The 15,801-nt window shown below is 49.6% G+C and overlaps 1 protein-coding gene across 18 annotated transcripts in view; it reads right to left on the bottom strand.

Moving 5' to 3' along the window:
* KMT2C (lysine methyltransferase 2C) overlaps nt 11,858-15,801 on the bottom strand; it is a 286,456-nt gene continuing 282,512 nt past the window's right edge. For 7 of the 18 annotated variants that reach the window (XM_021079140.1, XM_021079131.1, XM_021079134.1 and 4 more), the window contains 3 exons: nt 15,469-15,542; nt 15,133-15,241; nt 11,858-13,896 (listed from right to left, as the gene is read on the bottom strand). In XM_021079140.1, the coding sequence (XP_020934799.1) occupies nt 13,804-13,896; nt 15,133-15,241; nt 15,469-15,542 (276 nt within the window). In that variant the 3' untranslated portion in view covers nt 11,858-13,803. The remainder of the gene's footprint in view (nt 13,897-15,132; nt 15,242-15,468; nt 15,543-15,801) is intronic. The other 11 variants (XM_021079127.1, XM_021079125.1, XM_021079124.1 and 8 more) reach the window with 3 other exon arrangements.

The raw sequence follows: 15,801 nt of genomic DNA, 5'->3' as shown, positions 1-15,801 counted from the left end.
TTGTTGCCTGCTCACTCTTCTGTCTTGGGCTGGGTCCTGTAGTCTGAATTATCCTGTGTATGTGAAACGTGAGAGAGACACTGGAAATCAGCCAATAACCAATAAGCTAAGTCGCACCCTGACCTCAGAGGGTGTTTCATTTTCTTAAACTATGTGAGGTTGACGGGGAAGGTATGTGAGCGTGGATTCTTTAGAGTTGCCTGTGAAACACCCGAGTGGTTAAATAGACGTTTGCATGTGGAGGCCAGGATGTCAGAAGCTGTATCTCAATTAGAGATACACATTTAGGAAGCATCTCCATATACTGTGAATGTCCTAATAGAAAGGGGATTTCTCCACCACAATTACTTCTCAGAGGAGACATGGTCTCAGAGTATTTTCTTAGCTATTTTATCTTGAAACACAGTCGTTTAAGTACCACACTCGAAACACGTTGGAGACGAGCATATTCTCATTACATACATACTCAACATTTTATCTGTCATTCTCCGGCAGAGACCAGCTAGAGGGCGGTACCTACAGAAAATAAAGAGCAAGGCGGTAGATGTAAGCCCAGCAGAAGCGTCAGTCGCAGCAAATGGAGGCGGTCCAGTGGACCCTGGCTTGTGTCCGAGCAGCCTCACCAAGTGTTGGCAGATGAGCAGCAGAGGCCCTCACCTCTCGGACAGGAGGTCCAGGCCTCGTGGACACTTGGAAGCTGCAGAGAAGAGATGGGCCAGGATGACGGGCACACCCAAATCACTACTTTTTGCAGAACTGGCATCACTCATCCATGAAAAAGACCAGAACCTAGCAGAAAAAATCTTCTACAACTCAAAATATAGGAGAAGGAACCACAGCCCAGACAGACAGGAGGGGCCGAGTCACAACACCGTCAAGTCCCATCCGATGGGAGAATAATTCCAACCGCAGAGGTTCCTCCAAAGGAGCGAGGGTTCCGAGCCCCACATCAGGCTCCCCAGCCTGGGGCTCCTGCGCTGGGAAGACCAGCCCCCAGAGCCTTTGGCTTTGAAGACCGGAGAGCTTTCTCTCGGGAGTCCACAGTGCTGGGGGAAATAGAGGCCTCCGTCCTCAAGGCGGCACGCAAACGGTCCCGCTCCGGGACGAGGGCCGGAAGCCGTGGTTTGAAAGGTGCTGCATCAGAGTCACCTGCTGATCTTGGCGAGCCTCCCAGAGGCAGCAGGCCAGGGCGGCTCGCCCAGGGGACACAGGCCCTGGTGCAGAGCGTGTGCTGCCGCATGGTCGCTGGTGCTGGCGAGGCCCATTTTGGACCTTGTGGACATTTCCCCTCCACCTTAGTAGCCTCAGGACCCAGCCCCACCCTGGGCCAACAGCCTGTAGCCACCCGTGCTGGGACGCCTCGGGCCAAGCAAATAAGTGGGCCCAGACTCAGCCCTACCCACCAACAGAGGGGCTGTCTTAAAACCCCCTGAGCCCACAGCTGCCCCTGGACATGGCCCTGCCCACCAGTGCACAGGCAAGGACCTGGGTCCCAGCTTCACCCACCCGTGGGCAAGCGTCAACCTGAGAACCCCCAGGGCCCTGCCCCCACCCATCAGTGGCACTGACTCGCCTCAGGCCCAGCACCACCCACCAGCCAGCAAACTAGTCAAAAAAAAAAAAAAAAAAAAAATCACAGCCACACAGCAGGCAGACTCGGCCCTGCCCACTAGCAGCAGGATGTCTATACCCTTAGGAACCAGCCCTACCCACCAGCGAGCCAGTGCCAGCTCTGGGACCCTTGGGCCCTGGAACCAGACCCCAGGACCAGGCTCCGCCCAGATCTCCAGGACCCTAACTCAGCCCACCAGTGAGCCAACACTGGCCCCAGGGCCCCCTGGGCTTCTGCAGGCTGCCAACTGTGACCCTGCCAAGCAGCAGCCAGCAGCCTCTGCACAAGGCAGGGCCAAGCCAACCTGACTGCCCACAGTAGTCACCCCATCACAAGAGACCCACACAGCCCACTGGGCGGGACCCCTGGAGCACGTAGCTCTGGTGATGAGAGGGGAGTGTGGTGCTCGCAGAGGGCGTCTCCTGCGAAAGGCTGCTCCAAGGCCAGGAAACAAAACCAACCTGCCAAACGCAAAGAAACAGCCACGTCAAGGCAAAAGAAGGGGCCAGAGGATCATGTTTCAAACAAAAGAGGACAATAAAGCCCCAGAACTCAGTGAGGTGGCTGCGATTGGCCGTCAGCCTAGTGGTGGCAAAGGTGATCAAAGACCTCGGGAAAAGCACGGACGACACAACAGCAAGTTAGAAGTTTCGCACAGAGCAGAACAACCACCATGCCGCCAATGACGAGGATAAGCAAGATGGGAAATGTGCCGGAAGGACTCGGTAGTAGACTAAATGAGACAGAGGGACCATCCGTGAGCTGGAAGACAGTGGCGGAAATCACAGGCGCTGAGCAGAAGAAGGAATGAGAAGTGAGGCCAGTTGGGCAGGCCTCTGGGACAACATCAGACACACCAATCTTTTCATCAGAAACCATACAACTCCTAGAAGAAAACAGGCAGAACACTCTTTCACATAAATCATAGCAATGTTTTTTTAGATCTAGCTCCTAAAGCAAAGGAAATAAAAGCAAAAATAAACAATGAGACCTAATTCAATTTAAAAGCGTTGGCACAGCAAAGAAAACGTGAACAAAATGAAAAGACAACCTACCGAATGGGAGAAAGTATTTGCAAATGATACGGCCAATAAAAGGTTAATATCTGAAATATAAACAGCTCATAGACCTCACCATCAAAAAAAAAAAACTGGTAAATGGGCAGAAGGTCTGAACAGACGTTTTTCCGAAGAAGAAAAACAGATGGTCATTAGTCACATGAAAAGATGCTCAACATTGTTACTTGGAGAAAATGCAGATTAAAACCACAGTGAGAGATCACCTCATACCTGTCAGAATGGCTGTCATCAAAAAGAACATAACAACAGCTGGGAGTTCCCTGGCGGCTCAGCAGGTTAAGGATCCAGTGCTGTTGCTGCCGTGGCTTGGGTCACTGCTGTGGCGTGAGTCAGATCCCCGGCCCAGGAACTGCCACGTGCCCTGGGTGCAGCAAACAAAACAAAGCAAACAGATGCTGGTGAGGACGTGGAGAGGGAGGAAAGCTCCTCCGCTGGTGAGGCGGATGGAGACTGGTGCAGCCACTGTGGAAGACAACGCAAGTTTCTCAAACTACAAACGGAGCCTCCATGTGACCCAGAAATTCCACGCCCGGGCAGGTATTTATCCCCAAAACAAAAACAAAACACCACACACCAAGTTGGAAAGCTACGTGCACCCCAGTGTCCACAGCACCATTACTTACAGTCACCAAAATGTGGAAGCAATTTAAGTGTCCAGTAATAAATGAACGGAGTATAAAGTTTCAAAAACTGTGGATCACTGTGCTGTGCATCCGAACTTTATATAATATTGTATGGCAACTATAACTCAATTGGAAACTTTTTAAAATGTAAATGGGCCTAAATGCCCCAGTTAGAAGGCAGAGATGATTCGATTGGATAAAAATGCAAGACCTGACTATATGCTGCCTAAAGAAACTTTAAATACAAAGACATGAATAAGCTAAAATGGCAGGATGTGGAGTTCCCGTGGGGGCTCAGCAGATGACGAGTCCAGCTACAATCCATGAGGATCCGGGTTTGATCCCTGGCCTCGCTCAGTGGTTAAGGATCCGGTGTCACCATGAGCTGTGGTGTGTAGGTCGGCAGCTGCCACTTCTGAAGACCCTGAAAACTTCCATAGGCCACACATGTGGCCCAAAAAAGACAACAAAAAAGGGGGGGATATATGTGCATTGAAACCAATTTGAAGACATCTATCTATGTTAATATTAGATGAAGGAGATTTCAGAGCAAAGAACATTCCTAAGGGTAAAGAATATTGTTTTATAATGATAAAGGGGTCAGTTCATTAAAAGGAAATAGTCCCATTTATATACCTAATAACACAGCTTCAAAATATGTACTGAAATTGTTCCATCAGAACTGCCAGAGAGGTAATACCTACATTTAGAGTAAGATCAACACCCCTCTCCATAACTGATAAAACAAGTGAACAAAACCCGACTAATACAATCAACCAACTTGACACAGAACATAACCTTTTTTTTAAGGACACAAGACGTATTAACCAAGATCCTGTTCCAGGCTTAACAGATTTATACAAATTCAACTCATGCAAATTATACTAGAAATCAGTAAGAAGAATAACTAATAAAAATTAATAATAAAAAGATACCTGGAAAATCTCAGTTATTTGAAAATCAGGAACATACTTCCCAGTACAATAATCAAGATGCCATTTCCACCAACAAGCACATGAGAAAAAATGCTCCACATCACTGGTTATTAGAGAAATGCAAATCAGAACTACTATAAGTTACCACCTCACCACAGTCACAAAGGCCATCACTAATAAATCTGCAAATAAGAAGTGCTGGAGAGGGTGTGGAGAAAAGGGAACCCCCCTGCACTGTTGGGGGGAGTGTAAATTGGTACAACCACTATGGAGAACAGACCTGTGGTTGCCGAGGGGGAGGGGGAGGATGGACTGGGACTCGGGGGTTAATAGATGCAAACTATGGCTTTGGAGTGGATAAGCAATGAGACCCTGCTGTCTAGCACTGGGAGCTATATCTTGTCACTTGTGATGGAGCAGGATGGAGGATAATGTGAGGGAAAGAATGTGTGTGTGTGTGTGTGTGTGTGAGTGATTGGGTCACTTTGCTGTACAGTAGAAAATTGATAAAACACTATAAATGAGCTATAATGAAAAAACTATCATTTAAAATTTTTAAAAAAGGAAAACAAAAAACAAAAAGGCTACTTCCAGCTGCCAGAAAGCGAAAACATGTCAAAGCCTGCAGGATGTAGCTCCTCCAGGACTTCGAAATTCTATAGCACTAAGCTGCGTTAGAAAAGGATAGAAAAGGATAAAAGTTTAAAATCAATGACAGGCTTCTACCTTAAGAGGAAAAGAGCAAATGCAGAAGAAACATTAAACATCAGGGTGGAAATAAATGAAATAGGAAGTAAAAAATTCATGACACCAAAAGTTGGATTAAGAAAATTAATAAAGCTGTTAAGCTTTTAGTCAAAAAAAGAAATAAAAGGCAAATTACCAGTATCAGTAATGAGTGGCAAGCTCACTGGAGATTCTACAAAGGCTAAAGATAAGAAGCAACCGGACATCCAGTGCTTGTGGGAATGCGAAGTGGCACAGCCGCTTGGAAAGGCAGCCTGGCAGTTTCTTACCCAACTAACCATCCTCTTACTAGATGATCAAACACCTGCACACGAATGTGTCCAGCAGCTCTCCTGGTAACTGCCAAGGCCGGGAAGCAACTAAGATGTCCTTCAGTGGGTGAGCGGGTGGATAAACTGGCACATCCAAAGTAAAATTTATGCTAAAAAGACATGACCTATCAAGCCATGAAAAAAGATGGAGGAATCTTCAATGTATGTTACTTAGTGAAAGAAGCTGTCTGAGATCTACATACTGTAGGATTCCAGCTCTGTGACATTCTGGAAAAAGCCAAACCATGGCTATAAAATACCATTGGTTACCAGGGGCAGGTGGGGGGGTAGGGAGGAGACAAATACACAGAGCACAGAATTCTTTAGGCAGTGAAACTACTGTGTGTGGGATATTATGACAGTGGATACGTCCGTCAAAACCTACAGACTGTACAAAACCAAGAGGGAAGTGTAATGTCAGCCATGAACTTCGGGTGACAGTGGTGTGTCAGGATGGGTTCCCTGATTATAACAAAGGTGCCGCTTCCGTGCCAGGATGTACTGGTGGGGGAGGGGTGAGTGTTCTCTTCTTTCCACTTGGTTCTGAACCTGAGATTGCTTTAAAAAAATAAATTCTATTTCCCACGGGGGTTGTACCAGTTTACTTTCCCACCAACAGTGCAGGAGGGCTCTCTTTTCTCCACACCTTCTCCAGCATTTGTTATTTGTTGACTTGTTAACAATGGCCATTCTGACTGGTGTGATGTGGTACCTCATGGTAGTTTTGATTTGCATTAGTGACTTTGAGCATTTTTTCATGTGCCTGTTGGCCATCTGTGTATCTTCTTTGGAAAAATATCTATTCAGGTCTTCTGACCATTTTTTAATTGGGTTGTATTTTTTTGCTGTTGAGTTGTGTAAGTTTGTGTATTTTAGAGATTGAGCCCTGGTAGGTTGGAGGTACCTCAGAAAACTAAGCATAGAACGACCATATGACCCAGCAATCCCACTCCTGGGCATATATCCAGACAAAACTTTCATTGAAAAAGATACCTGCACCCCTATGTTCACTGCAGCACTATTCACAATAGTCAGGACACAAAAGCAACCTAAATGTCCATCAATGGAGGAATGGATAAAGAAGGCAAAGTACATATATACAATGGAATATTACTCAGCCATAAGAAAGAACAAAATAAGTTCATTTGCAGCAACATGGATGGACCTAGAGACTCTTCATACAAAGTAAAGTAAGTCAGAAAGGGACAAATACCATATAATATCTAATAAAGGGCACAAATGAACCTATCTAAAGAAAAAAACAAGTTCACGGACTTGGAGAACAGACTTGTGGCTGCCAAGGGGGAGAGGGAGGGAGTGGGATGGACTGGGAGTTTGGGGTTAGTAGACGCAAACTATTGCCTTTGGAGTGGATAAGCAATGAGATTCTGCTTTATAGCACTGGGAACTACGTCTAATTACTTCTGATGGAACATGATGGAAGATAATGTGAGAAAACGAATGTATGTATGTATGTGTGACTGGGTCACTTTGCTGTACAGTAGAAAATTGACACAACATTGTAAACCAACAGTAATTTAAAAAATCTCTTTAAATAAATTCTAGTGAGTTCCCATTGTGTCTCAGCCGGTTAAGAACCCGACATAGTGTCTGTGAGGATGTGGGTGTGATCCCTGGCCTTGTTCAGTGGGTTAAGGATTAGGTGTTGCTGCAAGCTGTGGTATAGGTCACCGACGTGGCTCAGATCTGGCATTGCTGTGGCTGTGGTGTAGACCGGCAGCTGCAGGTCTAATTCGACCCCTACTCTGGAAACCTCCATATGCTGCAGGTGCAGCCCTAAAAAAAAAAGAAAAAAGAAAACCAGTGTTAATTATGATGTTGGTAACACAAGAGGAAAGGCGTATGACCTTGCATGGAAAACGTTTGACAGAATCCAACACCCATTAACAATAAAAACTCAGCAAACTAGGAATGGAAGGTAAATTCCTCAACCTGATAAAGAAAGACTCTGAAGAACTGTTGATGGCATTATTCAAACAAACAAACAAAAACACAGGGTTAGGAACAAGACAAGGATGCTGGTACTTACCACTTACGTTCAACATTTGTTCTGAAAGATTTAGCCAATGCAGCAGACCAAAAAAAAAAAAAGAAAGAAAAAAAAAGAAATAAAAGGCATATACATTGGAAAGGAAAAAGTAGAACTCTCTATTTGCAGACTATTATGAAGTGTGTAGAAAAAAATAGGAAAATTATAAAAATACTGCTAAATATATGAGTTTATCAGGACCACCAAATAAAAGCTCAACATAAAAATGAATTGTACCTGGGAATTCCCGTCGTGGTTCAGTGGAACCGAACCTGAGTAGTGTCCATGAGGATGCAGGGTTGATCCCTGGCCTCGCTCAGTGGGTTAAGGAGCTGGTGTTGCTGGGAGCTGTGGTGTAGGCCGGAAGCTGCGGCTCCCATTTGTTCCCTAGCCCTGGTACTTCCATATGCCACAGGTTAGGCCGTAGAAAAAGAGAGAAAAGAAGGAAAATATAAAACATTGCTGACAATAGATGAAGAACTATACTGCATTCGTGGATTGGAAAGCTCAATATTGGAGTTCCTGTTGTGGCTCATTAGTCATGAACCCAACTAGTACCCATGAGGTTTCGGGTTCGATCCCTGGGTGAAGGATCCAGTGCTGCTGTGGCTGTGGTGCAGGTCGGCAGCTGCAGCTCCAATTCAACCCCTAGCCTGGGAACCTCCCTATGCCTGCACAAAAAGGCAAAAAGAAAAAAGAAAAAAAAAAAAAATCAAAGTCATGAAAAGCAAAGGTGACCAGGGACTCTGTCCCCAAAGAGAACTAAAGAGACACGGGGGCCGGATGCAATGTGGTGTCCTGGACAGGGTCCTGGAACAGAAAAGGGATGTTAGCGAAAATACTTGCGGGGAAATCTGAACAATGCCTGAAGTTCCGGGAACAGTGACATTTTGGTGAATGAATGTCCCTGCAAGATGCTAACATTGGGCGAGAGCGGGCGAGCGGTTTGGGGACTCCCTGGGTTATCTCTGCAACTTTTCTGTTAATCTCAATTATCCCAAATGAAAAGCTTATCTGCAAGTCCAGTAGGTCTAATGCCGCTACCAGAGGTACAGAAACGACAGTCCGTCACAGCATTATTCTTGAGGAAAAACTGTCAACTACTGAAACATCTTTTAGAGGTTTTTGTGGTTGTTCCCCCTCCCTCCTTTTGTTTTTAAGGATAAACAGGGACATTTTGTGTGTATCTGTAGGTGAACGTGCTTGACTATGCATAAGATCTCTCGGGAAGGATCTGCAAGAGAACAGTAGCAGTGGTTTCCAGTGGGTCTGGAAAATTGCAGAAGCAGATCTCATTTTTTTACTATGCGCTTTTCGGGTATATTTTGAATTCTTAGCATGTGCAAATAGTAACGTTTATCTAATTTTGTAAATGTTCTGTTGCTTAAAAATATTGGAAACCACTGAGCTGCATGATCTCCCGGTGATGCTTAGTGATTCCATTATGCCAACGCAAACTTTTTTTTTTCATTTTTTTATTACTCAAATGAATTTATCACATCTGTAGTTGTATAATGATCATAACAATCTGATTTCACAGGATTTCCATCCCACAGCCCAAGCACATCCCCCCACCCCAATGCAAACATTTTTATTAAACTAAAAAATATAAGGCAGTTCTAATCCCGTAACAGCAAATATCTTTACGCAAGTATTAATTCACACCGTCAAGAGCCCTGGATCACATTCCTTCCTCTCTCAGCGGGTCTGTTAGGAAGTAAAGGCGCCTCGCTGGGACCTGAAGGGCCTGCTGTGGGGACCGTGTCCACACTGGGCCTGCGCCTGGGACAGGCCGTGTTCCCGGCACGCTGGGTGCCCTGCCCTCCCCGCAGCCTCCCATCTGCCCGCCTAAGCCTGAGCGGGAGCCCTTGGTCAACTCTTTGGACCCAGCAGGGCAGAGGGGCTGCAGGGAGGGGAGCGGTGACTGCAGACACTTTCTTTCTTCTCCTTTGCGCTGGAGAGAAGGCAGGACCTGCCGGCCCTGCTAGCCGCCTATTTGCAGTTACAGTGACCATCGAGTAAAACTAAAAGGAAAGCGCACCTGGCACTCACACGTGGGCACGACGGCTGGGAGGTCAGAAGCCTCACCGGAGGCAGACCAGGGCTGCAGGCGCCCGGAGGGAGCAGAAGCTTTAGCAGGTGACTGTTTCCTGGCCAGGGCACCGGGATGGAAGAACTGGTACCTCCAGGGTTAGGAAAAGAGAATCAAGCCTGAGTCTTTGAAGTGTTTAGTTTGAAGTTTCTATGGTAACAGAAGCTGTTCTAGGACAAGCGAGAGCGCTAAGGACTGTCCCTGGGTTTGGCTGTAAGGCGGCAGATGTCTGCAAAATTGTCACCACATTGGATCAGGTGGTGGTTTGGACGAGGTTGCAGAGTAAGAGGACGGGGGAGCTGGGGGGCGCTCATGCTGAAAAGGCAGCCAGAGTGCTGAAGCCACCACGGTGGGATGGGGGTGGGTGTAGACGGACCTGGTGCGACAGTGAGCATGCTGCCACCAAAGAAAAAGAAGCAAAATCCTTGATGTTTCCATGGTTGGTTAAGAACGTGGTTAAAAGAGTTTCCAGGAGTTCCCGTCGTGGCGCAGTGGTTAACGAATCCGACTAGGAACCATGAGGTTGCAGGTTTGATCCCTGGCCTTGCTCAGTGGGTTAAGGATCTGGTGTTGCCATGAGCTGTGGTGTAGGTTGCAGACACGGCTTGGATCCCGCGTTGCTGTGGCTCTGGCGTAGGCCGGTGGCTACAGCTCTGATTGGACCCCTAGCCTGGGAATCTCCATATGGTGTGGGTGCGGCCCTAGAGAAGCAAAAAGAAAAAAAAATTTTTTCAGGCCGCGGAAAGCAGCCTTCAACTGCAGGGAGAGAACTTCAGAAGCCAAATTAGGAGCCACATGCAAGGGGGACGGAGAGGCCCTGGCCCGGCAGGGAGGGCTGGCCCGCTGCTCAGAAGCGACGATGTGTCCTCCGGAACAGAGGAGCCCCACCCTGGAGGCCTCCCAGCCTCTGCGTGGAGGAGGCGCCAGGGGACCCTGGGCTGCGCGGAGCCGTGGGAGACCGGACCTTAGGGAGAGGGAGCTCGGTTCGCCTCGAGTACAAGCGGGTTCCCTTTCAGCAGATCACATTAGTTTCGAGAACCTTATAGAACCAGAGATGAGGGGTGTGTGGTCGTGCGTGGCTTCGTGGCAGGAGCAGGCTGCCCGCCGCCGCCTCCCCCAGACGCGCTCTCAGCCCAGCGTCCTTCTTTGTGGTGATCGCAAAAGGGTTAGCGCCAACCTGAGATGGACTCATTTCCTATTTATTTAAACAGGAAAGAGCTGGAGCACCTGTCGTTTCAGAGCTGCTGCGGGCGAGCCCACAAGGGACAGAGGGGACGCGGGGGCGGCGGGCGCAGGCGCAGCGGGGCAGGCGCGAGGCGCTGGGGGTGGTGGCGGCGGCGGCGGCCCGGGCTCGCAGCCCGCGTGGCTTCGGGTGTTGGGAGGCGGACGGCGGAGGGGCTGTGCAGCGGGGAGCTCAGGACCTCGGCGCCTCCTCACGCGGCTCCTTCCTGCCCGCGCTCGGCGCCTGGTGCGGCCACGACCCCCTGTGCCGGGACTCGGGGCCCCTCCTGAGCCCCCAACCCACCCCCCAATTTTCGCCTGAAGAACCAGGGCTGTTGTCATCGCCCCAGGACAGGGCAAGCTCGGCGACTCCAGCGACCAGCGGGCTCGGGCGGGCACCTGCTGCTCCCGCCCCTCCGCGGCCCCGGAGCGGTGGAGTGACGGGCCCTCGCCACGCAGGGCCCTCCTGTGTCCCGCAGCCCCTGGATGCCTGGGTGTGGGATGCGGGACAGGAGGGCATCCGGGCGGAGAGCGGCCCCGGGCAGCGCGGCTGAGGCTTCCTGCCTCGAGAGTCCAGGGCGAGAAGAGCGGCCCCCGCGGCCCACGGGGAGCGGTTCCACAACCGGGATTCTGAGCGGTTGAAAGCCCCGTAAATGTCAGATACACGCCACGTGAGAAGCATCAGAGTGTGTGAGTGTGTGTGGGGGCTGCTTCACACACTCACACACACACACACACAAATCCAAGCCCTACATTCAGCGAGTAAATAAGGACGCCTTCAAACAAGGGGGAGCTCCCATCCTGGCGCAGCGGCAACGAATCCCACTGGGAACCAGGAGGGTGCGGGTTCGGTCCCTGGCCTCGCTCAGTGGGCTCAGCGTCCTGCGCTGCCATGGGCTGTGGTGTAGGTCGCAGAGGCGGCTCCGATCTGGGGCGGCTGTGTCTGGGGTGGACGCCGGCAGCGGCAGCAGCAGCTCCGACTGGACCCCCAGCCTGGGAACCTCCACGTGCTGCGGGTGGGGCCTAAAAAGACAAAAACAAACAAGGGAGCAGGCAGGCAGGGGACTATTTTTCACTTGGGCGGCGGTCAACAGCCGCAACTCTCCACCTGAAAAGATCCGAGATGACGGCGCACAGGGGTCCCGAAAGGACAGTGGGGCAGGGAACAGAGACCCGAGCAGCTGTCGTAGATGTAAAATATTTTATTTGTAAATGGTGATCTTCTAAATCTGTGTCCACAAATTCCAAAACCCATAACACTCTGTATACTTCAAAAAATTCAATTTTTGCCAACATTAGATACTATTATACAGAACAGAAAACAGAACAAAAACCCGAGGACAAATACTGGTAGGATGTCAGAATATTGTACAAGAGAAGAAAAATATTCAAGAAACAAATTTCATACAGCTATTTATCAAGAGAAAAATATATACAATTGATTTATTCTGTAAGATAAAAATACATCATGCCATATACATTACAAGTTCAGAACTGCATCACTGAACATACCGACAGCTTACAGCCCACTTGAATTGTGCACACGAAAACTTCATTTTATACTCAGCCTGCGAAGTGTCAGTACCAGAATTTTAAGTACAAAATAAAAAGCTAACCTGGTTCAAAATGCTGATTAAGTTTCTACAAGCAAACACAAAACAGTGTTTTTTTATTAAAGAAATGTAAACAAACAGTTCATACCAACACATTTTAAAATTACATCTTCCAAAACCCTATTGCCGGGGTCCTGCAGCTGCAAGCATAATCACGTCTCTGTCTTTTTTTTTTTTTTTCTTTTTCAAATTTTTGTGTTAAATAGAAGGCTATAGAGTTAGATTTCAGTTCCTGCTACATGATCCTAGTAATGTTTTACATGATTTTTTGTGGCTTGAAACAAGGTTCTAATCAAAACTACTTTCGCTGAAGAAAAATTCAGCCTCCATTTGGGTGTATTTTTAAGCAGTTATTCACAGTTATCACAAATTGTAAGCACAAAAAAACCTGACTGAAGAAGTAGGGATGCAGCAATATAATATGAAAAAGTTAGTTTAAATTACCAAAACGGCTATAAAAGTTGTAGTCATAGCATACACTCCGTTCTGTCAGAAGTAAGGTGTAGAAAACAATTAAGTACTAATAGATCGTAATTTGCAAAAAACCCCAAACACTCTAGGTTGAAATTTTGGTTATTACATAATTATAATGGCATATTTAATAACAAAATTATATTGTAACACCCCTATGAACATTTTATAAGCACCCGAGCTGCTGCAGAGCCTGGTAGCATTTGGTCAATAACTATTTTTATACTGTATTTTTTTCTCAAAATATTTACATATTTGTACAAAGTAACAGGTTTGTTAGTTTTGCAGGTAACAGCAGCAGCTTGGCTTTCTTCTAACTTTTATTTAAAAATAGCTTCATTCACTTATTCAATAATAAATACAAAAAGTTTCTCTTATTTTACAGAAATCAAAAACTACAATAAACTGACTCATGGAATCAAGTATTTAAATGTATTTTAGTGCAAGTTATTATCCCTTAGCTCTATCCCTAAGGAAGTCATTTCAGTACATTCCTTGTTCAGTGGTGTCTACTTTATTTAAAAACACTTTAAATTAGAGGGCCTGCCCCTTTTGCAAATAAGGCCGTGGCCAGCACTTAGGACGACTCCCTTTCGCTGGTGATTTCAGTCTTACATTCATAGGAAGGCCCCCGCCCTGGGGCAGGGCAGCCATCGGCTCTTTGCCCCAGTAAAAGTTTCTCCTTAATGAGACTAAAATTAAAAAAAAAGAAGAAGAAAGAGAGACCAAAACAAAACCCACCCACGAAAAGGAAAAAGAAAGCAAAAGAAACAAAAAGTGCTGGACCCTTCTGGGGTTCCGCTCTAGCCCCAGCCCCCGGGGAAGCTGCTGCTTCGCTCAGCTCTCTGCAGGTGCCTCCACCCGACCGACCGACCAACCGACGGACCAACCGACCGACCGACCGAGGCCATCACGACGCCCAGAAGCTAGTTTTCGAAAAGTCATCAAACAGAAAACAAAAACACCTTTCCGTCTGCGAAATTCAAATGGTGTGTGAATCGCTTCTTCCTAGGGACAAGCCGCCCTCTGAGACAGCCAGGAATATGCACTCAGTTCATCCACTTCCGGCAGTTCACGGCGCCACAGTGACAGGGGATCTTGTGCTGGTCGTCCTCAAAGTCAAACTTATAGTCATAGCAAAGCTGCCCACGGCAAAGACACAGCGTCAGCAAGGCCGCGGCGCGAGGGACCTGCCGCGCGCCTCCCGGGGACCCCGAAGGCCCAGAGGCCAGCCCCTCCCTGCCGAGCGGGCGCCAGGCCCGCAGGGACCGCGGACAGCACCTTCCTCCCCCGTCTCTGCTCCCGTGAGAGCGTCTTCTCAGGCCCCAAACCCCCTCCGTCCTCGCGGCCCTGCCCGCATCCCTGCCCGCGCCCGCGGGAGCCCACGGGGTAGGCGCCCCCGGGAAAGCGGACACCGCCGAGGGGCTGGCGGGCCCGTGCGGCGCCGCTGTCCCTGCAGCTGCGGCAGAGCCGCTCCCGCCGCAACCAGGCCCCGTCCCCTCTGCGGTCAAATGCAGCCGCGGGGGGGGGGGGGGGGTGTGTTCCCGCCGCAGATGCCCGGGCGGGGCGGGGCCACCAGGGGTCACGGCCACCACGAGGCAACCGCACTACTTTCTCCTCTCTGCTCACCAGGTGACGGAGATGCACGAAACGGGCCCTGGGTGTCCCTTCTTGCCTTAAAAGCACATCCCCAAGAGACAGCCCCCCCATACAAGAATAACCCCAAGGCTCTGAGGCCCCAACAGGTAAAGACCCTCAGGCCCCACAGAACCCGCAGGGCTCGGCGGGTGTGTCCCTGGACGCGGCACCGCCCAACGTGTGCTGATCACGACTGTGACAGTGTCAGGAAATGTCCACCCAGGCGACAGACTAACAGCCTCACAGGGGCCCCGCTGGACCAGAGCACCCCGCGAGGCCCAAGGGGAGAAACGAAAAATGACGAAGGAGCCAAACTGCCTCAAAACATGTTCCGGAGCCCCTGTGAGCCCGGGCTGGTCCTACGTGTGAGCGGGGGTGACCGGCAGCCACGGGCACCCCTGAACGTGCTGCCAAGGGGACCTCGCCAGGGCTGCCAGCTCCCGGGAACCAGAAGCACGGATCCCGTGATGCTCTTCAGCCACCAGCTTGAGGACGGGCACAGCTGGTAAAGGCGGGTTACTGACCCAAATGCCAGGCTGGGATCAAGGGGAGCCAAGGCCCAGGAGGGCCGCGAGGTGAGACACGACCGGGGCACAGGGCCCGACCACCAGGAGGGCTTTTCCAGCAACAAAGGATCGTGAACCAGAGCACGTTAAAGTGTGCAGGAGCGAACTGCCGCCTAGGGGGCTGGAAAATCACACACACACACACACACACACACACACGACCTCCAGGCTCACCTCCTCTCCTTTCTGGATTCTCCGACTGGAGCTGATGATGATTTTGTGTCCTCTCTCGAAAGTCACCACTTCAGCCACACAGTTAGGTGCACATGAATGGTTGATGTACCTGCAAAGCCACCGTTTCAGAAAACGACTTGCCGTAAAGCAACTGGAAGATGCTTTAAGAAGCTTTCAGCTCCCAGAGAGACCTTTTTCCTAATGACATTTCTATTTGCCCACTGACAGAAGAGGGTACAATTTCAACCAAAGATTCTTTCCGTGAGGGCGTCTCTCCAACGACTCTCAACACTGACGGGCCACAGAGAGCCACGGGCGCTCGAGCCCAAGCCTCACCTCGCAGGCCCTCCTGTGAGCGTGGCGTCGATGACGTGGTCGTTGTCCATGCGGAACATGTACACGCCTCGGTTCTGAAAGAGAAAGAGGTCAGAGCCCGCCCCGCCGGACGTGGACCCGCCACCCCGGGCAGCCCACCAGCCCGTCCCTCTCCAGGCGCTGGGAGGCTGCCCACGAGGCCGGGCCCGTCCATCCACAGCTACGTCCTTGCAAAGGACAGCACTGACCCCAAAGGACGAGGCCGACGGGGAAAACCAGAGGAAAGTCCGAGGACACCCAGATGCGGGTTTCGTTGGGAATGGAACCGGCGGCTGCGGGGCGCGGGGACGCCCA

This window comes from Sus scrofa, chromosome 18 (genome assembly GCF_000003025.6).
Source record: "Sus scrofa isolate TJ Tabasco breed Duroc chromosome 18, Sscrofa11.1, whole genome shotgun sequence".
Lineage (NCBI taxonomy): Eukaryota > Metazoa > Chordata > Mammalia > Artiodactyla > Suidae > Sus > Sus scrofa.
Note: the sequence above shows the minus strand (reverse complement) of the source record. Positions and strands in the feature narration are given on the sequence as shown.